The sequence below is a fragment of the Narcine bancroftii genome, chromosome 6 (assembly GCF_036971445.1).
Source record: "Narcine bancroftii isolate sNarBan1 chromosome 6, sNarBan1.hap1, whole genome shotgun sequence".
Classification (NCBI taxonomy): domain Eukaryota; kingdom Metazoa; phylum Chordata; class Chondrichthyes; order Torpediniformes; family Narcinidae; genus Narcine; species Narcine bancroftii.
The window spans coordinates 64,342,513-64,369,773 of record NC_091474.1 but is presented as its reverse complement, the minus strand read 5'-3'; the positions used below and the strand labels follow the sequence as shown (position 1 = coordinate 64,369,773).

General features: G+C 41.6%; 1 protein-coding gene across 8 annotated transcripts in view; it reads left to right on the top strand.

The window, feature by feature from the left end:
- b3galnt2 (beta-1,3-N-acetylgalactosaminyltransferase 2) overlaps positions 1 to 27,261 on the top strand; it is a 49,901-nt gene that overhangs the window by 15,852 nt on the left and 6,788 nt on the right. For 5 of the 8 annotated variants that reach the window (XR_011340113.1, XM_069885154.1, XM_069885153.1 and 2 more), the window contains exons 3-10: positions 2,164 to 2,264; positions 3,831 to 4,024; positions 9,121 to 9,216; positions 11,881 to 11,991; positions 12,449 to 12,539; positions 17,366 to 17,549; positions 19,581 to 19,703; positions 23,742 to 23,901. Coding sequence is in view for 5 of the 8 variants with exons in the window: in XM_069885154.1 (XP_069741255.1) it covers positions 2,164 to 2,264; positions 3,831 to 4,024; positions 9,121 to 9,216; positions 11,881 to 11,991; positions 12,449 to 12,539; positions 17,366 to 17,549; positions 19,581 to 19,703; positions 23,742 to 23,901 (1,060 nt within the window). In the remaining 3 variants the exon portion in view is untranslated. Of the gene's footprint in view, positions 1 to 2,163; positions 2,265 to 3,830; positions 4,025 to 9,120; positions 9,217 to 11,880; positions 11,992 to 12,448; positions 12,540 to 17,365; positions 17,550 to 19,580; positions 19,704 to 23,741; positions 23,902 to 23,980; positions 24,134 to 27,261 lie in introns of all 8 variants that reach the window. The other 3 variants (XR_011340115.1, XM_069885156.1, XR_011340116.1) reach the window with 2 other exon arrangements.

The following is a 27,261-nucleotide window of genomic DNA, read 5'->3' as shown; positions in this document are numbered from 1 at the left end:
CTGAATGAAGTGCACCTTGTTTTTTTTCCCCACCACTATTTTTGTTTTAGTTCAATCAGAACTGGAGAAAATCAGACAAAGTAGTCAGAGCAGTACCACCCCAAACCTTGAATTGTACTCTATACTCGTAATCTTAAAATGTTGAAAAAAAAGGTAACAGGGATGTAGGTTGATTGGGTGACATGGGCTCGTGGGCCAAAAAGGTCTGTAACTGTGCTGTATGTTTAAATTTTTAAAAAATGATCCAAATATCACATCTGCGATAATTTGGTCAGCGCAATCTTCCCTTTTGATTACACCATCTCCATTCTGTATGGCTTATGTTTAATGTCCAAGCATTAGAACAACTTTGGGCGATTCGTGGGTACAGCTAATAGAGCCACAGCCAACCGCACCAGAGGCCTGGATTTGATCCTGACCCTAATGCTGTCTGTGCGGGGTTTGCCCACTCTCTCTGTGATTGAATGGGTTTCCTCCTGGTGCTCTCATTTTCTCCCACAACCCAAAGACATGACACTTGGTAGATTAATTGGCTGCTGTAAATTGTCCCAAGTATGAGGATGGGAATGTGGAGACGAATGGTGAGAATGCCTGAAAAAAAAATTAAAATGGGATTAATGTGGAATTAGTGGAAATAAATGGCTGGTTGGTGCAGTCTCAGTGGGCATTAGGGTTTGTTTCAGTATTCTATCTCGCTATTACTCTATGACAAAGATACTTTGATGTGAGCAGTGTCAATTTATCAATCTAAAATTTGTTAATATTCACACCTGCAAGCATGTTAAGGACTGAGCTAATATCCACGCAGTGAACACTTCTTGTTACTTAGTTGATGCTTTTTTACCTTGACATTGTCATACAGAAAAGAAAAAGAGAAGAAAAGAGGGGGAGCTTTGTTGCAATGTGAAGATAAAAGTTTTCTGGAGGGGGTTGGGTGGGAGAGAATAACAGTCACTGCGAAATCAGTTGACACTTGTGAACGGGTTCGCAGTCCAAATGGAGGGGGGAGTTGTGGTTTCCCGGCAAGGGACAAGGGGGCGACTCGGGGGGGGGAACACTTGGGGTTAAGGGAATTTTAGATGTGGGAGTGGTTGAAGTATTTTATGTTTTAGAAGTGTTGCCATACATTGAGTTCAAAAAAGGAAAACTGAGAAATGGAAAAGGGGAAAGGTGGTGGTGAGGAAGCAGAAATGAGGTGTAAACAGAGTATGAGATGGCCATGTTGAACTACATGACTATAAATATTAATGGAATGCATAACCAAATCAAAAGGAAGAGGCTATTAAATTTACTGAAAAAAGAAAAAATTGATATAGCATTCGTGCAGGAAAAGCATCTAACTAAAGTGGAACACAATAAATTAAGGAGAGACTGGGTAGGGCACATAACGGCAGCATCATATAACTCAAAAGCCAGAGGTATAGCTATATTAATCAATAAAAATGTACCAATCAAAATAGAGGAGGAAATAATAGATCCAGCAGGGAGATATGTAATGATAAAGTGTCAGATATATTCAGAACTCTGGAATTTGGTCAATATAATGAAGAGGATCAAAAGTTTATGCAAGATATTTTTTTGAAGATTGTAGATACGGAGGGGAATATATTGATAGAAGGGGACTTTAACCTTAATTTGGATTCAAAGATGGATAAAACTGGACAAAAGAATAGCAAAAAGAACAAAGTAGCCAAATTTATGGTTAAATCAATGCAGGAAATGCAACTTTTGGATATATGGAGGAGACAACACCCAAAGGAGAAGGAATACTCATATTATTCGAGTAGAGATAAAACATACTCAAGGATTGACCTGTTCCTGTTGTCAGCCCACATCCAAGGGAGAGTTAGAAAAACGGAATATAAAGCTAGATTGTTATCTGATCACTCACCACTTATTAGCAATAGAACTGGAAGACATTGTTACACAGCATGGGTCCAGAGGGAAAGTTTACCCTTTAACTAAACAAATATTTCAAACTCTCTCCAGACTAAGTCTGTTTGAAAGGTTCAGCTCTGACACAAGGGCCCTGTACTACCTTGGGATATAAATTTCAGTCATCCTTTTAGATCAATTTTCATTTTACTGTGAGTTATTCATTGTTCTGTAGGTTTTTGACAAAGGTGGTAATGAAATTCAAGAACTTTTTTTTGTCTCTTGCAGTGTTCTTGCAAAATTTATAATTGGTACTTATGGCTGTGACATACCCGACAAGGACCGAGAGGATCCATACTCCTGTCAGCTGCTCAACTTTACAAACCCAGGTCAGACTCATTGGATGCTATGGTCATCTATGTTTTTGTGTACCTGACCAGAGAAAGGATCCCAGGATACGAGCAAGCAGAAAATCAAAAATAAGAGCAAAGCACTGGAAATGTGGAACTCAAGGCAGGCAGTTATTGTTGAGGGAAAGCTTTCACATTTTATATTTTCTAGAAACAATTACAGATGTTATGAGTTTTAATCAAGTACAAAGGGAGCAGAGAAAATGGGAATGAGCAAAAGAAGAGAGGAAGACTAGGGAGATCAAAAAGGAGGAGGATCATAGGACAGGTAAAGGGGCAAGCTGCACTAAGTTCCATCAGCTCTGGACATCTTCACTCCCTTGTCAGCACATATAGCCTGCTTCCACCTCAGGATCACAGACGGGGCTGTCTTTAAAGGTTAATGTACAAAAGCAGATTCCACAGTGTCCATAGGAAGCAATGCTATATAACCAATGTTTTGAGCCTGCATCCTTCATCAAGGTATGAGTTGGGAGTTGCTGGGAGTGTCGTTGGGCACCGTTGTAAGAGACAGTCTCAGAACTGCCTTTGAAGAGCGGAGGAGAACGACTTCAGGGGAGGCATCCCTCAAAGAAATTTCACAGTGGAGAAGCTGAATGAAATGAAACTTCTGTCGAAACAACTGATTGTAGTTAATATACAAAACTACTGGAGATACTCAGCTGGTTCCTCATGCAGCGTCCATAGATGGCAAAGACATAGATATAACTAAAGTTTTGGGCGTGTACCCTTCATCAGTGTTTGAGCAAAAAGCCAGCAGGTGTCTGAATTAAAATGTCTTTAAAGGTTCATAGTTTCAGCCTGTCGGCATCCTTTAATTTGTGTCTCTTTGCCAATACCGAGAGATTTGCTGCTTGTTTTAAAGTGAACAAAAAAAATGCGGTTGTAGCTTGCACCTTCAATGTCTGGTTTCCGTTGATGTATGCAGACGTGGTTACCATTAGACTTGTGTCGGAACAGACAGGCTAAGGTAAGTTGCACCTGAAACTACCTGAACCAATATCCTCATGGTCACCAATAAACCCAAATTATCAGCAAATGTATGTTAAAGAAAACGTGTCTAACTGGATATCCGAGGCCAAGCATGAGCTCAGGGCACAAATTTGATTCAGATTTTTGTCCTGGCATCCATATCAATGTGTTATGGATCCCGGGTCACTGATAGATCCTGTCTTCGAGTGAGAAGGTGGTGAGTTCAATTTTTCACTCTGGAGAGTTGAGCAAATTCACAGTGCTGATGCTCTTCTCTGGCATATTCCACAGTGTAAGAGTTGTGATCTTTGAGCTGAAACATTAAGCTTATAGCCTTTCTGGAGTATAATGCAGGTGTTTTGTGAGAATAGGGGAGGTTCTCCCAAGAGTTCTGGATAATTAAATAACATCCCTAAAGCTGGTCATTGCCGTGTGCCCATCAATTTGAAGACTCTCCCAACTTCACCTCAAAGAGATATTTACAATGATGTTTTAGCCTGGACATTATTTTTGAATGACCCCAGTCATGGAAAGCACTATAGGAAAGTGTTTTTTCTTTTTCTCTTTCTGCAGTTGTAGGGAAGGAAATCGAAGCAGTCCGCCTGCCTGGAACTCCTGCCTTGATGATGCTTGGCAGCAAGGTTTCTAAGATTGACTTTCGAGTTCTCCATCCAATTGTCATTACAAGACTTGGTGTATTCCAGGATCAGATGGAAATGGCCTTTCACCAGAACCTCACTGTCCGCCTCTATCAGACCACACTGGAGGTAAATTTCACATGTGGTTACTGGGTCCGGTTTAATCCTCAGATGAATTCTCAACCCTGTATCCTGTCTGTTGCCATGTTCTCTTGCTTACCATCAGCTGGCTTATCCTCGATTAAAGCCCTCATCGTAGTCTTGTTACCTGGTCCATTGCATCTCAAATCTTTCATCATTCAATTTTGTTTATTGGTATGTGTAATGATATACAGTTAGAAAATTTGTTTAGCGAACAGTCCAGTTGTCAACTCATATGTTGTACAGCAGTAAGAACACAGAGCTGAACGAGAGATCAGTTAAAACAGAGCAAAGGCAACATTATTGTCCCAGTGTGAGATTTGTTCTGCAGTCTGATAATGGTGGGCAAGAAACTATTCTTGAATTTGGAGGTGCGTGATCTTACACGCATGAATCTTCTTCCTGATGGGAGGGGATGATTCTTTTCCTATGTTGGCCATCTTTAAAAATCTTGATATACTGCATGCTAACAGGCTCTTCGAGCCCTCAAGCCCGCGCTGTCCAAATACCCCAATTAACCTACAATGCTGGTACGTTCTCAAAAGTGGGGGTAAACCGGAGCACGGGAGAATGTACAAGTTCTCTACAGTCAGTGTTGGATTAGAACCTGATGTAGTAGCATTGCGCTAACCGCAATGATATCCAAGCTGCACCACTACACTATCCATGCCTCCCCGCTGCACTCTCCATGCCGTTTTCCCAAGACAGCAGGAAGTGTAGACAGAGTCATTAAGGGGAGAGGGGGGCTTGCGTGATGGGCTGAACCACATTCACAACTGTTGTTCCATTCCTATCTTGCACCAAGTTCTAATCACCTGTGTTTGCTCACCTGCATTAGATCTCTTCCAGCAAATTTCAAATACTTCTGTTAAAATAATGACCTAGCTGCACTTGCCCTGATCCTTGTATGTTCATCTGCCTTGACCCTAAGTTCAGGAATTCCCTCCATAAAGCTCCATCTTCCTCCATACTTTGAACTTGATTGAACCCTTCCGACATGATTCAGATCAAAAGATATCAGTACTCTCAATGTGCATTGATTTTTAAAAATTATCAGTTTATTCATTCACATGTATTAGTGATGAGGCTGAGGTTTGGTGGTTGCTCGTGGGAACGAGGTTGCACTTAAATCTTTTTTTTAATTTTGAAGAATCTTACAAGGGATAGACTAAAAAAGATATTGAATTTGAGGAAAAATATTCATTTTAATACAATTAACTATTAATGTAATAAGTAAATCTTTCCACTGATTCAAATCATATTTAATTTTAGACAATAAAGGCAAATAGTTCAATTCATATAAATGACTCTAATTACAATTTACCTTAACACCTAAATACTTAATCCGATCTGACCATTTAAATTTCACAATATCCCAACACAAAGAATAACCCATGTCACATAATCTCACTCTTTTCCCAATTAATTTTATAACCTGATATTTCACCATACTGCTCCATGCAAATTCCTCAAAGAATTCAAAGGTTTTGTTAAATATATCAAAACATCATCTGCAAACAAGTTTATTTTAAATTCATCAGATTTCACCTTAATACCTTCAATATTACTATCTTGTCGAATCATCTGAACCAAAGGTTCAACAACTAATGCAAATAGAGCTGGTGACAAAGGGCAGCGTTGCCTAGTTAATCTAGTCAACATAAAAGGTGAAGATACCTGTCCATTTGTCATAACTCTAGCAGTAGGGCTTCCATATAAGGCCTTAATCCAACCAATAAAAAAGGGCCAAAATTAAATTTCTCCAAAACTTTAAATAAAAAAACTCCACTCTACTCTATCAAAGGCCTTCTCTGCATCGGGAGAAATAATCATCGGTAGGTTAGATTTCTCCCATGAAACATTAATTAAAGAAATCAACTTTACAATATTATCTGCTGAATATTGATTTTTAATAAAACCTGCCTGATCTACATGAACTAAACTTGGTAAATATTTAGTTAACCTATTAGCTAGAACCTTCGCCACAATTTTATAATCAACATTTAATAAAGAAATAGGTCTATAATACCCTGCTTTCAATGGATCCCTATCTTTCTTAAGAATAACTGTAATAATTGCTTTAGAAAAATAATACGAAAAAGAATGAACCTCTGTCTCCTGTTTCAGTACATCCATCAATAAAAGGATTAATAAATCCTGAAATTCTTTTTAGAATTCAGAAGTAAAACCATCATCCCCTGGAGACTTCCTGCTAGGTATAGATCGAAGTGCATCTATTATTTCTTGAGCAGTAAAAGAAGCATCCAAATTCCTAATATCCTTATCACTCAAAAAAGGAGGATCCAAATCAGATAAAAAATTATCAGTTTTGGCTTCATCCTCCAGTACTTCAGAAGTATACAATTTTTCATAAAATTTTTGAAAGACATCATTAATTTCTTGAGGTTTATATGTAATCGTTGAATCATATCTAATAGCATTTATTGTTCTCGAAGCTTGTTCCGTTTTTAACTGCCAGGCTAATACTCTGTGAGCTCTTTCGCCCAATTCATAATACCTCTGTCTAGTTCTCTGTAATAATTCCTCAAATTTATGTTTGTAATTAATTATAACATATTAACTAAGCGTATTTTCTTAACTTCCGTAGAATTTCGCTGCAAATCCTTTTCCAAAATCTCAATCTCCTCCTCTAATCTACTTATTTTGGCTACATGTTGTTTCTTAATTTTAGCAGTATTTTTAAAGCATCCCATAAAACAAAATTACTACCAACTGAATCCATATTTATTTTTAAAAAAAGCTGTATTTGATCACATAAATTTACAAAATTCAACATTTTTCAACAGCAAATAACTAAACCTCCAACGATAAACATTCTCAATTCCCTCCAAACCAGTACATTATTAATAACAAAGAATGATCAGACAAAATCCTACTCTTGTATTCAGCCTTGGAATTGTGTGCTGTTACTAAAAATAGATCTATTCTAGAATAAGAATCATGTCGAAGAATAGAACGAAAAATCTTTCTCTTTTGCATTTGACCTTCTCCATATATCTACAAAATTCATATCTTTCATTAATGCCATTAATTGTTTAGCCATTTTAGTCCTAATTACTGACTTTGGAGATTTATCTAATAATGGATTCAAACAGCAGTTTAATTTTTTTCATGTGCCTGATTTAAATTAATAAGAGTCCAACATAAATTCCTCATCATCTATATTAGGAGCATAAAGTCCAACACTCAGAGAACATTTTACAATTAACAATCAAAAGTTTACCAATTGACTCAATAACTGATTCCAATTTAAAAGATAACTTTTTATTAATCAAAATAGCCACTCTTGCTTTCAAATTAAACGAAGAGCTATAACTTGTCCAACTCGATCTCTTAATTTCTGATGTTCCTGTCTCTTGCAAAAAAGCAACATCAACCTTCAATTTTTTGATGTACACCAACACTCTTTTTTTCTTAATCGGATGGTGAGGAAATTTTTATGGAGAGATAAGATGGTAAGGGTATCATTACAGAAATTAACTTGAAAATGCAAATTAGGAGGCTTGCAAATCCCTAACTTTCAAAATTATTATGAATCGGCACAGTTGAAATTTATTAATAGGATGTTTGAAGTGGATGAACCTTTGATATGGGCTAATATTGAGTTATCTCAGATTGGTGAGAAGAAGGTGGATCAGTTTATTTATAGATGGAATCCTAAATTATTGACTAATTATGATTTACCTGTTTTGAAACATTTAATGGATTTATGGTATAAAATCATAGGTACTCAAGGAAAATTTTCAGGTAAAACTCCTTTGTATCAAAAAAAGCTTTTTCCTTTTGAGGTTATGGGTTCAAAAGGTTATTAAATTGGTGCAAGTTTGTTATGAAGCAGGATATTTTATTTCTTTTCAAAGAATGAAAGAGAAATAAGATATATCTTCGGATACTGTTTTGTTTATTATCAAATTAAAGCCTTATTGTTGGATAATTTTGGATGCACTTAACGGTTACCTAGATGATCTAACTTTGAAATTTTACTTACTGAAGGTGGCAAGAAGGGATTTATATCTGAGATGTACGCTTTATTACAGAATAAAATGCTTAAGCTGGATATTCATAAATCTAGATTAAAATGGGAAAAAGATTTGACTGTATCTATTTCTCAAGATGATTGGATGAATTTATGTGATGACAGTATGACTAAAATTGTAAATTGTAAATGTATTCATCAGTTATATTTAACTCTGGAGAAATTAAGGAAATAAAAATTTATTTCTTCGGATTTATGTTTTAGATGTCATAAGGAAGTAGGTTATGCGAGACTGTGAAACCCTTTTGGAATAGATTTAAGGAATGTTTAGAAGCTATTTTTAAATTGAAACTTCCATTTAGATCCTTTAGTATTTTTGTTGGGTTATATTAAGAGATTGAGTTTAGAATAAAATTTAATTAATTTTCAAATTGCTTTTTTGATTGGCTTTAGCTATGGCTAGAAAATGTTTGGCAATTACTTGGAAAAATTAGACGAATTTGAGTATTCAGAGATGGCTTTTAAGAAATGAGATCTTGTATTCCATTGGAAAAGATAACAATTTACATAATAATTACTCCTTTTTTGCTAAAACCTGGAGCCCATATTTGGATTATATGGGGTTGAATTATTAAATCCCCTTTCCGCACATTAGTGGTGTTGCTCCGTAATATGGTAATTAATTAATGAATTCTATGATATGTGATCTCCTCTTTCTTTTTGGGGGTAGATTAGAGGGGTGTGGGTAGGGGTGGGTGGGTTAGGGTTGGGGGGGTTGGGGGTTTGTAGGGTTTTTTTATATAAATAAAAAATATCATGTATATACTTTGTTTTTCTAAGCTGTATCCATTATTGTATGTTTAACCATGATTTAATAAATAAAATTTTCAAAAAGAAAAGAACGAGGTTGTTACACGCCTCTCAATGCAGTGTAGTCCCTGCAATAAGTAACTGACAAACTGGCACAGTGTGGTTACATCTGAAAAGGGTGAATGAGGCAGCATTATGGAACGATTTGTTGGAATTTGCTTTCATAATTTTGAGCAATGGGATGAAGTTACTCTGTACCATGTGTATGTTTTACCAGGAGGTGATTGTCAGTGCTCACTTCAGTCCTCTCAGCTCTGGACAACAAGTTAACCAGATGTGGTATAAACCTGTGGAGAGGTTCCTTCTCCCAAAGGTAGGAGCAAACTTTGGAAAACTCAGTTCACGGTCTTACAAATATTTTTCCCTTCTTTTTCAGATTGGGTAAAGTTGAACTCTGTGGTCTAATGCTGGGGGAAGTGGGACATCTGCAGGCTTCCTGGGCATTAATAGGCTGATTTGTGAGCAGGACGTCAGCTGTCTTTGACTCCCATCCCTCTCTTTCATGGAAGTGCCTGGCTGCTGGTCCCCAGGTTAAATCTTTAGAGGACTTTGATTGGGGGCACAGACACCAGATGATGTCTCAAATGAGACGTAAATATTAGCTACCCTCACCCTGTCAATTTTCTCCAGCTTCCTTTCCATCTCAACTTCTTTCCCTTCAAGATACCGAGCCTGTTTTTCCCCTCTTTTACCCTCCAGTCTTGTTCCTGTTTCCCAAAGTTCATGATTCAGTCTCTCCATTTCTGTTCACCTTACAAGCACTTTCCCAATGACCACGACTGTGGCTGCTGCATTAACTTCTAATGCCCCCATGCATCTTCTGCACTTTCCTTTAACCATCTACCTAACCTATTCTCAAATCATTCCTCTTAAGAAGGCAATCCTTCAGAGTGGCTGCCACTCTGATTTTGTGGGTTTTGAGGAGGCTGCTGAGGCCAACATGGGAACTGCTAATGGGGCAGGGTGTGTGGATAGTATGCAGACTCCTTGCACTTGGAATGGGAAGGATCTCAATACCAACCTGAATGTTGCTCCCACACATCGAGTGCTGGTGGGCTAGGGGTTCATGGGGATGCTCTATTTCTTCAAGGAGGTTTTGAGCAGAACCATAGAATGTTACAGCACAAAAGCAGGCTCTTCAGCCCTTCTTGTCTGTGCTGAACCATTATTCTGCCTAGGCCCACTGATGTACCTAGTCCATACCCCTTCATACCTCTCCCATCCATGTACCTGTCCAAATTTTTCTCATGTTAAAATTGAGCCCGCGTTCACCTCTTCACCTGGCAGCTCGTTCCCACTACACTCTGTGAGAAAAAGTTCTCCCTAATGTTCCCTTGATACTTTTTAATCTTTCATCCTTCACCCATGTCCTCTGTTTTGTTTATCCAGTGGAAAAACCCTAATTGCATTTACTCTGTCTATACCTCTCATAATTTTGTATACCTCTATTAAATCTCCATAATTCTTCTACATTTCAGGGAATAAAGTCTTAATTTGTTTAACCTTTCCCTGGAACTCAGTTCCTCAAGACCTGGCAACATCCTAGTAAATCTTCTCTGCATTCTTTGAATCTTATTGATATTTTTCCTGCAGTTAGGTGACGAAAATTGCACATAATACTCCAAATTTGACTTCACCATTGTCTTATACAACTTTTCCATAACATCCAATTCCTATATTCAATACTATGAAGGCAATATGCCAAAAGCTCTCTTTAAAACCCTATCTACGTGTGATGCCACTTTCATGGGATCATGTATTCTCAGATCCCTCTGTCCTTCCACACTTTTCAGTGCCCTACCATTTACCATGTACCTTAGTTTGTCCTTCCAAAATGCAACACCTCACACTTGTCTGAATTAAATTACATCTGCCATTTTGCAGCCCATTTTTCCAGCTGGTCCAGATGCCTCTGCAATTTTTGAAAGCCTTCCTCACTGTTTACTACACCTCCAATATTTGTGTCATCTGCAAACTTGCTGCTCCAATTTATCACATTATCATCTAGATCATTGATATAAATAACAAATATCAATGGTCCAGCAACCTATCCTTGAGGCACAGGGCTCTAGTCTGAGAGGCAATCATCCACTCTACCTTACCATGAATACCGAGCAACTGAACCTTCCTGACTAACCTCCCATGTGGGACCTTGTCAAAAGCCTTACTAAAGTCCATGTAGACAACATCCACAGCCTTTCCTTCATCAACGCTCCTGGTATCCCCTTGCATGTCTTGTATCTTTTTCTTTATATACCTGCTGACCTTGGAATAGACTTTCTGATTTGGGAGTAAATTACAAAATTCTGTAGACACCGTGGTTGAAGTAAAATGTAAAAATGCATAACTGACGTTTCAGGCTTGAGCCCTTCATCAAGGTATACCTTGATGCCAACGTTGATGGCCTGGAGAAGGAGGACACTGAAGTTGGTTTGTTTTTTCTGTCCAGTGAACCTAGAGGATTTTGCTGAGATAACATTGAAAATATTTTTCCAGTGCCTTGCTGCAGTGTCAAACAGTATTTTTCTCAATCATTCTTAAATGTTGACATGGACTTGGTTTCAATTACGATGCCTCAGAATGGCACTTAATCCACTGTCACTAACCTAAATCTATCTGTATTTCTGACACCTTGATGCTCAATAGCTAGAAACAGCAAGTTTCTATCTCTGACCAGACCTCTTCTCATTTCACTTCAGATCTTCACTTCCAAAGCCACATTACCTTCTACCAGTCACTGGACCATAGGTCGTGTTTCTTGTGCACCTTTTCACGTGTGCAACGCAGATACTGCAATTGGGAAAGGTTCCATTTATCTGAGCAAGGGGCTTCAACAACTGACTGCCAAAGTGGGTGGTGTTAAGGCTGGGTGCCTCCTGTGTGACTGTTTTTTTTTGTTTGCTGCTTTTTGTGATTGAGTTGGAGGCCTGCAGGGCCAGTCCAGACTCTGCTGCTCACACACTCCTCTCTCTGCCAGGGCTTTGAAGGCACCATTGCATGGGAGACCCAAGACTCTGAGTATCTTATCACCATGAACCTCACTGATGTCTTGCTTGACAGTGGAGGGGGAGTCCTCAGGTTTTCTGCAGTAAGTCAATGCTCATCTTACAGTACTTTGACCAATCCAAAATCAAACGGGGGTCTATCTGCAGTAGGTGAGAGGTAATCATTTCAAAACAGTGGCTGAATGAATTGATGTCATGCTACAAGTGAAAGACAATTGAGTGCGTTCCCCAGAAATACAACGAAGAAAATCCAGACAGCTACCAGGGGAGGGTAGTGATGTCCTTCTATGGCGGTGAAGGGTGGGGTGTAACCCTGTCGGGAGTGGCAGGGGTGGGCGGTGTAGGGGATGGAAGGGGCAACACTAGGGAATGTTCTTCATTTAGAGATGCAGAAGTGTGACACTAGTGTAACTGGGTTTTGATCTCAGCAGTGGTCTTGTGGTCCATGTGCGCTAATGTAGAGTGTGCGTTAGTGTTTGAATATGGTCCTACTTTGCCTTTCTCCCACCTGTCATCACATTGATTTGTTTTTGGAATCAGGCCCAGCTGCAGGCTGAGAAGGAAGTGATCCAGGATGGATTCGGACAGGATGTGGCAGCAGTGGCGGGAGGCTTTACCTACACCATCCATGGTAGGTAGGTCATTCAGAAAACAAATTCCAACCTGGCAACAAGTAACTACTCAATCTCTGAATGTTTGAAGTGATGCTGTCAGAATATTGTTACAGCAACATGGCAAGCTGGGAGCTAAGGAGCCTCATGACTCTGCTTTGTAAATGGGTACATAACATTCTCTAAACTCATTTACTCAGGGAAAGGTTGTTGCCCCTGGCAAGGTGAAGTTAGAAAGCCCCTCCTCACACTGCAACTGCACAATGAGCGTTATTTAGTTGGCAGAAGAATGCCGGGAGATTCTATGGTCATGAGATCTGGAACCAACTGAACAGAAAGATGCCACTTTGAGTCTACATCTGGTCTTTGATATCTACCATTCCCATACCCATGCTGTTTCTCCACTTCCCTACTGGGCTGCTTAAGTTTCTCTCTAAATCTTCTTCCCTTCCTCTTTAAGCAAGTGGACAGCAAATCCTGACCATTTGCTGATCTCTTTTGGTATTTGGTTTTTTTGTTACTTTATGTCCCACTAAAAACTTCCTCTTCATTTATCCTCCCCATCTCTTCTTGGTTTTAAACAACTCACTCTGTTGTCCTCTTTTCCTTCTCTACGGCTCACAAGAATGAGAGGGGCTCTCATTCAAAGTTGGAAAGTTCTTGAGGGGTTCAGTGGATGTTTCCTCTGGGTAAAGGGTCACATTCTCGGAATAATGGTGCAGGTTGTTAATTTATCCCTGGGCAGTTTTAGTCTGGACAGTCTCTGCATTAACTACAAAGACTTCCTCAGCATTAGCCCTCAGTATAAAATTAGTAATCTTTGTGTTCTGCTTGGTTTAAGAACAAAATATCTTTTTAATCAGCCATGCAATTCGTATTTAATTTTTACAGGAGAAGCCCAGATTCACTCCAAAATGCAGAGGGCTCAAACCACTTCACAGCTGCCATTGTCAGATAAGGTGCTGCCTGCTGGCATGCAACTTTTCCTGTCTTGCTCTGTTCCAAGACATGTCAGACAATGGTAGTTCTGGAGTTATTAATCTCAGTAGCAGTTGCTAAGCTGCTGGTCTTCCATTGACAATGTCCCTCTAAGAACATGAGAATTAGGAGCGTTACGGAGTCCAGAGGACCCCCAAAACTAGCAGCAATAGATATGCACAACAAGACAAAGGGTTACTTAAACAAAAGTAGTTTTTAATTATATTTGAACAAGAAAACAGAATTAAACTTTAACTTATTACTTAACCTACCTAGCTACTTAATTCCCCCTCTAACATTAAGCACAGGTGTGTGTAATGTATATTTAAGATTAGAAAAGTTCTTTGGATCATAATCTAATCTCATTGGTTGCAGGCAATTCTTGTACTATGCTCAGAAGTTAGCATTACAAAGTTCACCAGTCTTTGGTGCTTAACAGGCAAATGATTACCACTCAGGAGGGTTCTTGCTGGTTTTCAGAGAGAGATTCAGCTGGACGGGCTCACCTTATTTCGGGCTGACAGAGATGCTGCTCTGTGTGGAAAGGCCTATGGTGGTGGCCTCTGCATTTACATCAATACAAAATGGTGTAAGGATTCGGTACGAGTGTCTGGTCACTGCTCAACACTGGTGGAATTTGTGACTGTCAGATGAAGACTATTTTATCTACCACAGGAATTCATCATGGTCCTCGTAGTAGGTGAGTATGTCCACTCCAGAATGAACACTAAGGAGGCAATCTGGGAATTGTATGAGGTTATAAACAAACTGAAGACCGCACACCCTGACGAACTGGTCATCGTCTCTGGGGATTTCAACTGGGCGAACCTCAAGTCAGGGTGACCTAAATTCCATCAGTATGTGGACTTTGCTTCAAGAGGGCGAACACATTTCCAATATGTATCGGGTGGAGCCCCCACCCCACCTCGGATACTCAGACCACATCTCTGTAATGCTGATCCCAGCATCCAGACCACTCGCTAGATGCTACAGACCAATTTGGAAGCAGGTCAAAGCCTGGCCAGCGGGGGCCATCCATGCATTTCAAGACTGCTTTGAGTGCACTGACTGGCACATGTTCAAGGAAGCAGCAACTGTTGGTGACTCCATAAATCTGGAGGAATATATGGCAAAAGTGATCAGCTAGTAGGTGTACTGATGACGTTACTGTGCCAAAATCCATCATTACTTGCTCTAATCAGAAGCCATGAATGACTGCAGAGGTGCAGGTGCTGCTCAGGAACTGAGACACTGTCTTCAGAGTGGGCAACAAGGCAACCCAAGCGATGACAAGAGCCAAGCTGTCTAAGGCCATCAGGGAGGCAAAGCACGCACAGTCACTTCCTGGACAGCAAGGACACGCATGCAACGCATGTGGAAGGGGATCCAAGATATCACTAACCACAAGACTACACAATCTGCCTGTGCTGGTGATGCCTCCCTCCCAGATGAACTGAACAATTTCTAAGCACAGTTTGAGGCAAAAAAACAATGTAGCAATGGGAAGACCACTCCTCTTCCAAATGATCAGATGCTGTGTCTTACAGTGGCTGATGTTAAGAGAGAACTAGGCAAAGTCAACCCAATCAAGGAAAGCTGCTGGAGCGGATAACATTCTCGACTGAGTGCTCGGTGGTTGTGCGGCTCAGCTAGCCGATGTTCTCACTGACATCTTTAACTTCTCCCTGAGAAGTGCTGTGGTCCTTATGTGCTTTATATTTCTCACTGTTGTCCCTGTGTCAAAGAAGTCATCTGTGTCCTGCCTCAACTATTGCACTCACGTCCATTGTCATGAAGTGCTTCAAGAGGCTCAACATGGGACACATCAAGCACCTGCTGCCCCCCTCACTGGACCCCTTGCAGTTCACATAGATCCAAATGATCCATAGATTATGCCATCGCCTTCCATCGAGCCCTCACCCACGTGGAATGTTCGAATGCTGTTTATTGACTTCAGCTCGGCATTCAATCTAATAAGGAAGTTGGCCCTGCTGTGTCTAAAGACCTCCCTCTGCAATTGGATTCTCAACTTTCTGACAGGAGACCTCAGGCAGTCCGGATCAGAAATAGCACCTCCAAGACTATCACATTTGGCCCTTTCAAACTGGCGTTTAAAATGGCATTAAACGGGCAATTTGCCCAGTTAGCGCCCCAGTTACGTGGCAGTTAGAAAAGGTCTGACCCGGTCAACCTCGTCGGAATCCAACCAAGTCCCTAACCTACCTAAGAGGGAGTCAGGGAACCCAATTAAACTATCTAGGTCGCATCCATGGGTGTTTTGAAAATGAAAATGCCCGACCCGCTTATTCCAGTGACGTCAGCACTTGCTTATGTGCGTCACCGGGCAGCTAGCGTCTAAACATCCGGCAGTATTTCCGGTGAGCATGTGACTTGTCATAATGGGGGCGGGTTGGTGATTTAATGGGTCAATTTCCCCCTGCAATTTTCCAGCACCTTTGCCCCAGTAATCGCACCCGGGGCCCAGGAGGGCTACCCAGGTGCTGTAATTTAAAAGGGGCTACAAAACACGGGCCCCCCAGGGCTGTGGCTTAGTCCTCTGCTGTTCACTCTGCTGATCCACGATTGTGCAGCTAAACTCAGCTCAAACCACATCATCAAGTTCGTTGACAGTGGTGGACCTGATCAGTAAGAACGAGGTGGCAACGTAAAGAGACAAAGTGCAGACACAAACGAACTGGTGCTGAACTAACAACCTGTATCTGGGAAAAAAACAAAAGAGATGGTTGTCGACTTCAGGAGAGCCTAGGGAGATCATGCTCCACTGACCATTGATGGCTCCACCGTTCAGGTTGTCAAGAGTATCAAAGTCCTCAGTGTGCACCTAGCGAAGAACCTCATCTGGTCCCTTAACAAGAAAGCCCAGCAGCTCCTCTACTTCCTGTGAAGGTGGAGGAAAGTCCTTCTCCCACCTTCCATTCTACAGAGGATTTCTGAGATCATCCTATGGAACTGTTATCACCGCCTGGTTTGGAAGTTGTACCACCTCGGACTGCAAGACCCTGCAGAGGATAGTGAAGTTAGCGGGAAAGACCATTGATGAACCTCTTCCTAGCATGGAGGACATCTTCTGCACTCGACGCAGATGGAAAGCAATAAACATTGTGAATGATTCCACACACCCCGCATGTAAATTGTTCTCCCTTCTGCCATCTAGCAGGAAGTACCGAAGCACTCAGGCCTGTATGACCAGAGTGGGAAACGGCTTTTTCCCCCAAGCCATCAGGCTCCTGAACTCCCAGAACAGATGTGGATATAGTGTACCGTGGACTTCCAGAGTATACGTCTTAGTACCTTAATATTTTAATGTGTTAACTGGTTTCCTACTTGTATTTATGTAAAAATGCTCTGCGGTCCTGGAGAAACGCTATCTTGTCTTTACTGTGTGAGCATGGTATGAACGACAAATATGACTTGACTTGGAGTGCTGAATGCAGTTCTGGTTGCTAAACTATAGAAAGGACATAAGTAAGTTGGATGGGGGGCAGAGTTCTTTCACCAGGATGTTATCAGGACTGCAGGACTTGGAGTACAGAGCAAAGTTGAATGTTGGGTCTTTGTTCCCAAGAGTGTTAGAGACTGAGGAGTGACCTTTGGAGGTTTGTAAAATCACATGAGGCATGAAAAAAAATGAATGCTCACTGTCTATTTCCCCGAATAGTTGATTCTAGAACTCGATGGTGAGCGGGGAGAGATTAAGAGGGGTAACGTTTTCCACTCAGATGGTGGTCTGTGTCTGGGATCACCATTTCCTTCCATCACAACGTAGCTAAAGCATGTCTGAGTGTGACAGATTGGGAATTCTCCAAACACAAATGCAAGTTGACACCCCTATTCTCCTTTTTTTCAGATGGTGCTGCTCTCCTCGAAAGCCTTGCCACAAGACCCAAGAGGTTTGAAAGCCATAAAAACAAGCTCAGGGAAGAGGATGCTGCCTTGCAAGAAGAAAGCCAGACCTATGGGGATATTGTTTTTGTGGATGTAGTAGACACCTATAGGAATGTGCCACATAAATTACTGCGCTTCTATCAGTGGTAGGGGATGCTCGTCAATTATTCATTTGCTGTGACTCTAGGTTTGTCCCTGTCCAATCTGATTTAAAAGCTTCTGGATTCAAACTCCATTTCAGAATCAAACATGATCTTGGGAGACACTTGAATACTGCACCATTCTTAAAATTTCAAATTTTTATTTCATATTGAAAAACAAAAATATAGGAAATATATGCAATCAGAATATATCTTTCTTTGCATTCATAGTGTTGTGAAATCAGTAGATTATTTTTGCCATCACACCACTGCATATTCCTCTAAAGCACCAGTGCCACTCCATGGTCTCCTCTTCGAACATCCCTCAAATCGTGTTTGAGGGTCTTCCATAGGACCCAGCCTTTCATGGTCCACTGGTGGCGACCCTGTGACAGCGCTGAACTGCCTGTGGTTCTGTCCTTCACATGAGTCGCCATACCTGAGCATGTCCTACTCACTCGATGAGAGGAGGTGACTTTTCCCTGGTGTCCCATAACCACATCACTTTCAAATAAGCACAGTTCGAACTCCCTGTCTCAAAGTTCTGGGAACCTCTTCTGACCCACTACTTTTCCAAGAAGTTTGAAGAAAAACAATTGTGCAGGCAACCTGGTGTTTCTAATTTAGCTGCAATGTTTCATGCAATGTGTCTGTGACTGTGCTTTGTGAGAAAAAACAACCATGACGAGAACATAGAACACAACAGCACCTACAGGCCTTTTGGCCCTCAATATTGTGCCGACCCATGTAGTCCTTAAAAAAAATATACTAAATCCTCCCTACCCTGTAACCCTCTATTTTTCTTTCATCCATGTGCCTGTCTAAGAGTCTCTTAAATGGCCGTAACATTCAACCTCCACCACCATCCCCGGCAAGGCATTCCACATGTAAAAAAAAACGTAGCCTTGATGTCTCCGCTAAACATCCTTCCCTTAACTTTGTATGTATGTACAGGTACACGATCCTTTATCCGACATCTAAAATCCAGAAAGGTCCAAAATCCGGCAAATGGGGACCAGCAGCCGGGGGAGACTGCCGGGCGGTCGGGGAACCGGCGGCCGGGGGAGACTGCCAAGCGACAAAGGGACCGGCGGCTGGGGGAAGATTGCCAGGCGGCCAGGGGACCGCGGTCAGGGGAGGTGGCCGAGGGACAGCGGTTGGGGGAGACAGCCGGGCAACTGGAAGGGGGTGGGGGTGGATTTGGCAGCACAGTTCGGGTGGGCTTAAATCTGGGGCAGCTGGCTCTTGTTCTGAAATCCGGAAAAATCCAAAATTCGGAACTCTGTCCCCCAAGGGTTCCGGATAAAGGATCGTGTACCTGTACATGATATTCCTACCCTGGGATAAAGGCACTGGCCGTCCACCTTATCTATGTTCTCATAATCTTGTAGATCTCTATTAAGTCTCCTCCTATCCTGGTAAATCTCTGCACCCTCTCTATTGCTTCCACATCCTTCCTATAACGAGGTGACCAGATCTAAACGCAATACTCCGTGTGGTCTTACCAGAGATTGGTAGAGTTGCAAAATGACCTCTCAACTCCTGAACTCAATCCCCCTGATTAATGAGCCCAACATCCCATCGGCTTTCTTAACTATCCTATCAACTTGTGCTGTGATCTTGAGGGATGTATGGATTTGGACCCCAAGGCCCCTCTGTTCATCTGTACTTTTAAGTAACCCATCGTTAACCCTGTAGTCAGCCTTCTGGTTTGTTCTAAAATGCATCACCTCACACTTATCCGGATTGAAATCTATCTGCCCAACTCTGCATCCTGTCAATATCCTCTTGTAACCTACAACAACCTTCAGCTCCACCACAACTCCTCCAACCTTCATATCATCCACAAACTTACTGACCCATCCTTCCGCCTCGTCATCTAGATCACAAGGACCCCAGAGGTTCCAGTGGTGAAAAAATCTGTATGAATCCAGTAATGGAATGGTATTTCTGAATACATAGGAGTCTTAAGTATGGGTTCTTAATCATTTGCAGTGATATAATAAATCGAGACTACGCTTTTTTTGTTACTCACAGGTCGGTGGACTCGACTGACTTCCGGCTGCTGCTAAAGACTGACGATGATTGTTACGTGGATGTAGAGGCAGTGCTGGAGAGAGCAGGGGACAGGCTGGGAGCCACGAATGTATGGTGGGGAAAGTCAGTATCTATGTATTCATAAAATATTCACACATTCAATTAATCTTAAGCAGTTCAAAAGGAGAGATCTGCAGGGCTTTGTAGCATAGAGTCAATGAATGACACTCACTGAACTGTCCTTCCAAAGAGCTAAAATGTGATTCTGAAGATTTGATAATGAAGAACTGGCTGCCAATGTTTCACTGTCATTTATATTTGTTTAATGTGGTTCATCTTTTTTATACTGGATAAAGACTGCCTTCTGACCAAAGTCCATTTATCATCTACTACTCTGTCATCGTTGCACCCATGCTCATTCACCTCATTCTCCTTTCCCTTGCTCTTCTTTTATTCCATTTTAAACTTGTCTTCCTTTTCCACCACTACCTTTAGGCTTATCTTCTCTCTTCGATATTTATTCACGATCTGGACTCGTGTAAGGGCATAATTTTGAAGTTTGCAGATAGCTTAAAATCTGGACATTTAATAAAGCAAGTGGAGGTCAGTGATGGAATTTTGAAAGACTGAGGCCAATCTGGTGAGATGGACAGGCACAAAACAAATCACATTTACCACTGGGAAGGTGAAATAATAAATTGCATTTGTAAGTGGTGTGGGGCAATAGAAACTGGTACAATTTTAAAGGGCTGCAGGAGCAGACTGTGTAACCCCCAAATGTATGAAGGTCCAGTAACAGATAAAATTGAAGGGACCAGATGGATTAGAATTTGTAAAATGTGTGCAGGATAGCTTTTTTTGCAGCAATACGTTGAGGTACCCACCAGAGAAGGGGCAGTGTTGGATCTACTGTTGGGGAATGAGATGGGGCAGGTGACTGAGGTGTGTGTTGGGGAGCACTTCGGGTCCAATGATCATGGTACCATTAGTTTCAACATAATTATGGAAAGGGATAGGTCTGGTCCAACAATGAAGGTTTTTGAGTGAGGGAAAGCCAGATTTGAAGAAATTAGAAGGGATTTGCAAGGAGTGGTTTGGGCTGATTCGTTTTATGGGAAGGAGGTGGAGGAGAATTGGAGGTCTTTTAAAGGTAAGATTTTGAGGGTGCAGGATCTTAATGTTCCTGTTAGGATAAAAGGCAGAGCCAAAAGTTCAAGAGAGCCGTGGTTTTCAAGGGAGATTAGAAAGTTGGTTCGAATTAAAAAGGAGGCCTACATTAAATATAAGAAACGGTATAAGCAAGGTGCTTGGAAAATACACAGATTATAAAAGAAGCTTAAGAAAGAAATTAGGAAAGCGAAAATAAGGTATGAGGTGGCTCTTGCAAACAGGGTGAAAGTAAATCTGAACGGTTTTTACAAATATGTAAATAGCTAAAGGAGAGTGAAGGATAAAAGTGGTCCCTTGAAGAATCAGAGCGGACAAATGTGTGTGGAGCCAAATGAGATGGGGGAAATATTGAATGAGTTCTTCTCTTTAGTATTCTGGAGGGAAAAGGAAATGGAATCGTGTAGGATAAGAGAAGCAAAAGAGGTGATTATGGAAAATATAGGGATTAGGAAAGAGGGGATATTGGAACTTTTGAGGCATATAAAGGTGGATAAGTCTCTGGGTCCCAACGGGATATTCCCCAGGACCTTGAGGGAAATCAGGGAGGACATAGCGGAGGCTCTTACAGTGATTTTTCAACAGTCACTAGAGGGGCCCATGGTGCTGTGGATTTGGCGTGTCACAAACGTGGTTCCTCTGTTTAAAAAAGGTTCCAGATGTAGGCCCAGCAATTATAGACCTGTAAGTTTGACATCGGTGGTGGATAAACTAATGGAGAGTATTCTTAGAGATGATATGTATAAGTATCTAGAGAGGCAGGACTGATCAGGGACACCCAACATGGGTTTGTTCAGGGAAGGTCATGTTGACAAATCTTGTTGAATTTTTTGAGGAGGTGACTAGGAAGGTTGATAAGGGTAGAGCAGTAGATGTAGTCTATATGGATTTCAGTAAAGCATCAGATGGGTTCAACGGTGGCTAGAAGGTAGATGCCAGAGAGTCATGGTGGACAACTGTCTGTCAGGATGGAGGCCGGTGACGAGCGGTGTGCCTCAGGGATCAGTGTTGGGTCCCTTGTTGTTTGTCATTTGCAATAATGATTTGGATGATGGAGTGGTAAATTGGGTTAGTAAATATGCGGACGATACAAAAATAGGGGGAGTTGTGGATAGTGAAGATGGTTTTCATGGACTGCAGAAGGATTTGGACTGCTTAGAAGAGTGGGCTGAAAGATGGCAGATGGAGTTTAATGCTGAGAAGTGTGAAGTGCTTCATTTTGGGAAGAATAATCAAAACAGGATGTATGCAGTGAAGGGGAGGGCATTGAGGAATGCAGAAGAATAGAGGGATCTTGGAATAACGGTTCATCGTCTTTGAAAGTGGTTTCTCATGTGGATAGAGTGGTGAAGCAGGCTTTGGGTTTGCTGGGCTTTATAAATCAAAGCATAGAATATAGGAGCTGGGAGGTGATGTTGAGACTGTTCAAGGCATTGGTGAGGCCAAATTTGAAATACTGTGTGCAGTTCTGGTCCCCAAATTATAGGAAGGAAATCAAGAAGGTAGAGAAGATTTACAAAAATGTTGCCTGGATTGTCTCTAGAATACAAAGAAAGATTGAGTAGACATTGAAGTGTAGAAGGTTGAGGGGGGATTATGAAGGGGATAGACAGAGTAGATGTGAATAGGCTCTTCCCCTTGAGGGTAGGTGAGATTGGAACAAGGGGTCGTGAGTTAAGGATTAGAGGGAAAAGGTTTAGAAGTAACATGAGAGGGAGCTTCTTCACTCAGAGAGTGGTGGCTGAGTGGAATGACCTTCTGGAAGAGGTGGTTGCAGCAGGATCAATTTTGTCATTGAAGAGAAGGTTGGATGAGTGCATGGATGTGAGGGGATTGGAGGGTTATGGACAGGGAGCGGGTAGGTGGGAATAGAGAAGATCACTTAAATTGGTGGGGACTAGAGGGGCTGAGATGGCCTGTTTCTGTTCTGTAATTGTTATATGGTAGTTTTGAGAGATTATTGGCTTAATGGATGAGTGTGGAGGAGAGATCAAAGCACAAAAGCAAGGAACTTATTACAAACCAGTATAAAATGCATTCTGCAAAATCATGTTCAGCACATTTCACCAGAAGACAGCAAAAGTTTTTGAGGTGGCGCAGGTAAGATTTGCTGTTGTGGTATCAGGAACGAGAAGTTGGGGATGTTCACAGGGCAAAGGAAAATGAGATCGATCACATTGTTAAAAACTGTGATTGGCTTTGATTAGTAAAAGGAAACTGGTTCAGGAAAGTGAATGATTGGTAATTGGCAGTCTTAGATTTTATGTGGTCAGCCAAAGAATTAGAGATAATATAGAGGTGAAATAAGGAATTTTTTAAAACAGCATTATGATCTGAAATACACTCCTGTATTGGAGAGCAAAAACATATAAGAGTTACATTCACAAGATACTTTTATGTATGCTTGAAAGAAAATTGCTGAGCAAAAAGGAAGAACAGGAGGATGGTGAGATGACCAGAGATTGCCTTTCTACCTATCCGATATTAGCACTCAGCGAGGGTGAAACCGATGGGATATGGCTCCAATTGCAAGATGCTGGCGATTTGACAGTTTATAGCATAAACAAAAAAATGTCCGTTGATCCCTGGGGTTTCCCATCAGAAGGGAAGGGGTTTGAGAAACTCAGCAGGTCCCATTGGAGTGTTGGGTTTTGTTAGAGAACAAGCAACAAAAAAAAACATATTCCTACGGGAAAGTAGATGTGAAGAGATGAGAAAGGACAGCGCAAGATGGAGCGACAGTGAAGTCCGGATGAGGTGTAGCGCAGGTATGAATGACTACAGTGTTCAAAAGAACAGGAGGTTGAGTTGGCCTTGTAGAAAGCCAAGGTACTGCGCCTTGAGCTTATGTAGACTTTAAACGTTGACCTGTTTGATCCAAATGATCTTTGCTTTTCTCCCTGACTGGATGTCACGCAACCAACTCAGCTTTTCAGCATCAACCACATCTGTCCAGTAAAAGCTGCAGTTCATTGATACTCGTGATTTCCCCAGTTTCAGGCAGAATTGGGCAGTGGACGGCAGTGGGAAGTGGATGGAGCTGGAATATCCAAGCCTGGTATACCCTGACTTCGCATGTGGTTCTGGTTACGTTGCCTCGCATAACCTGGTCCAGTGGCTGGCAGATAATGCAAGGGCACTCAAAGTCTATCAGGTACTGGGGCTGCGCCCCGTGTGTTTTAACTGAGTTCTGCACACCTTGCTGTAAATGAACTGTTTGCTTTTCCCTTTAGTATAGATTTTAAGCATTCAGCACTTGCTGGGTGAAGAGAGGCCAGGGACCACCAGTTCCCCTGCATCACCCAACGGTGGAGTCAGTTGCAAATCGCTATATGCACCCTCAAACATACCATAAGGAAAACCAAGTGGCTGGGAACTTTGAGAACGTGAGTGCAAAACTCTCCCTTTCTCCCCAGTTCACTCCCCAGCTGCCATGCATACAGATTATGGCCAGGCTTTGTCCAACTTCCACCTTGAGACTGACCCTGGGAGAATGGGATGGCTCCTCTATTTTTACTCAGCACAGTACTTCTACGGCAGCTCAAAATGTAATTTTTGGAAATAAATCATTTTATTTGGGTTGAAGACTTTCACTACCTACCCAACTGGAAGAGTCAATGTCTCAAGTGATTACCCTCCACTAACTCCAGAATCAGATTTTTGTTTAATTAAAACAAACAGGGCAATATTGCAAGCTTAGCTGAGGTGCGTGATGGTACAGTGTGACGTTTTTGTGAGGATTGCCGACTTCATTGAAGTACGGTATGATCTGGTCATGGGGAAGGGAGAGGATGGATGGAGAATTGGGACATTCTCATACCCATCTGGACTAAGCACATCTTGCACCTTTTCATTAGAGGTTTTTTTTTAAAAATTTTTTCACACCATAAATCACATTAGCCATGATATACACTATTTCTTTTTCACACATATACAGTGACTTTTTCTCCCCCCCCCCCTCCCTCCTCCCAAGCCACCCCCCCACCCCCCCCTCTCATCCATTTTAGGTATACAATCTAGGTTGCATTAAGCCAGTCAGACAATGTTGTCATTCAACAAAAATACACCAGAAATTCTACTGAGTCCATTCTTTTCTTTCCTTCTCCTTCCATCAACTTAGGTAATGTTTGTCCCCGGTAGGTTTTCGCTATTGTATTTAATGTAAGGCTCCCATACTTGTTCGAATATTTCAATATTTTCATTAGAGGTTGATGGTAAACTTGTGTCTGCACTTAACTCTGAACAATAAATGCCTTGATGGAGGGGCTTAAGCCCAAAACGTTGGTTATATATTTTTATCTTTGCGATATAAAGATGCAAAGAAAGATTGAGTAGACAGGGTCTTTATTCATTGAAGTGTAGAAGGTTGAGGGGGGATTATGAAGGGGATAGACAGAGTAGATGTGAATAGGCTCTTCGAGATTGGAACAAGGGGTCGTGAGTTAAGGGTTAGAGGGAAAAGGTTTAGAAGTAACACGAGAGGGAGCTTCTTCACTCAGAGAGTGGTGGCTGAGTGGAATGACCTTCCAGAAGAGGTGGTTGCGGCAGGGTCAATTCTGTCATTTAAGAGGAGGTTGGATGGACAGGGAGCAGGTAGGTGGGACTAGAGGAGATCACTTAAATCGTTGCGGACGAGATTGGCCGAGATGGCCTGTTTCCGTACTGTAATGGTTATATAAAGAACAGTACAACTCCGATTATCTAAAACCGGATTCTCTGAAATCCTTATTTATCCAAATTTTTTTTTTAATTTAGATAAACGAGGATATCCAAAACAAATCAGAAATCCTCATTTATCTGAATTTTTTTTGGAGCCAAACTGACCTCACGGGTTGAGGGAAAAAAAGTTCACTCGACATAAAATTAGAACAATTTCCTTGTTTCAGATAACTCCCTCCCCTCTCTCTTTCCATTTCTTTTTTACAAGATAAAGGAGCAGAAGCAGACATATAAGTACTCCCAGCGATCTGGCCTCCACTGCTTTGTGTGGCAGTGAGTTCCACAGATCCACGACCCTCTGACTAAATAAGTTCTTTCTCCTCTGTTTTAATTGGATAATTTCTAATTTCTAAGACTATGACCCCTTGTCCTTGATTCACCCATCAAGGGAAACACCTTATCTACATCCACTCTGTCAAAACCTTTCAATATTTGAAATGTCTCTGTGAGATTCCCTCTCATTCTCCTGTACTCCAACGAATACAACCCGAGAGCTGCCAAACACATATGGGGAATATGCCAGCCCTTGCATTCCAGGAATCATCCTAGTAAATCTCTGCACTCTCTCATCCTTTCTAAGATAGGGGGCCCAAAACTACACAGTTACTCCAAATGGAGCCTCACCTTCTCCTACTGACTTTTCTCTCCAGCTCTCCCTTTCAAACTTGTACCGTCTCCCAGTCGCAACGGTTGGAAGAATCCCTTGTCCTGGTGTCATCAAGGAGAGTGGCTTCCCGGCAGGAGCAGGACCTTGGGCTCAGTTGTGTTCCCTCCCCTTCTCTCCCTCTCTCCCTCCTTGGTTCAACCAAGCTCCCCACACTTGGCCTACTACCTTCTAGACCATCACCCCGGTGTGCATGTGCTTAGGGGAGAATTTGGAGTCAAGAGTTCTGGAGACCGGGGAGGCAGGAGCCCGCCATCTTGCCAGTGAGCGTTCCACTGGCCTGGGAAGCCTCCTTGGGGATCAGTGGTTGGTCGGTCTTGGTGATCGGCAATGGCAGTTGGGATGTCTTGGTGATAGGCAGTGGCATTGTGACAGTATTTTTTTTTGATGAGAATTAACTATTATTTTAATGCTTAAAAAGCCTTGTTTGTTTAAACATTGATACGTGATTTGCTGTTGCTACTGGGCTGTTTATAAAAAAAATGACCAGTTACCCAAAGAACAGTTTATCCGACACAGGCCGGATAAACCATTTTGGATAATCGGAGTAGAACTGCACACTGACCAGCTGAGTTTCTCCAGCAGTGTTTTTACTTCAACCACGGTGTCTGAAAACTGTGTTTTACTTCTTATCCAAACTTTTCATGTTGAGTTAAGATCAAAGGCTGATACAGTTGGTGCAGTGTATGGAGCAATGCTATTACTGCTTCAGTGACCTGGCCTTGCCTGTAAGGAGTTTACATGTTCTCTGTGACTTGTGGGGGTTTTCTCCTACCTGTCAAACAGATACTGTGCATTTAGGAACACAGGTTCATGGGCTGCAAGTGCCTGTTACCACATTTTTAAAAGTGGAATCAAGTAAGATTACATTTGCTGTTTAGTGATTTCCATTAGTTTTCTTGTGTGTACGTTGGAGTCTGAACCTTTTATATTATTGATGGACCAGGGTCTCTGCTGAAGCTCAACATTTTCCCCACACTCTTTCCAACCCATTTACCATTTGCTGTGCCATTCGGCCCCTCAAATCTATTTCACCATGGCTAGGTCTTAACTGACCTTAGTCCTTCATCAGATCTCCATTCGCCATCTTTGGTCCAATAACCCTTAATCATCTAGTGAAAATGTATTTCT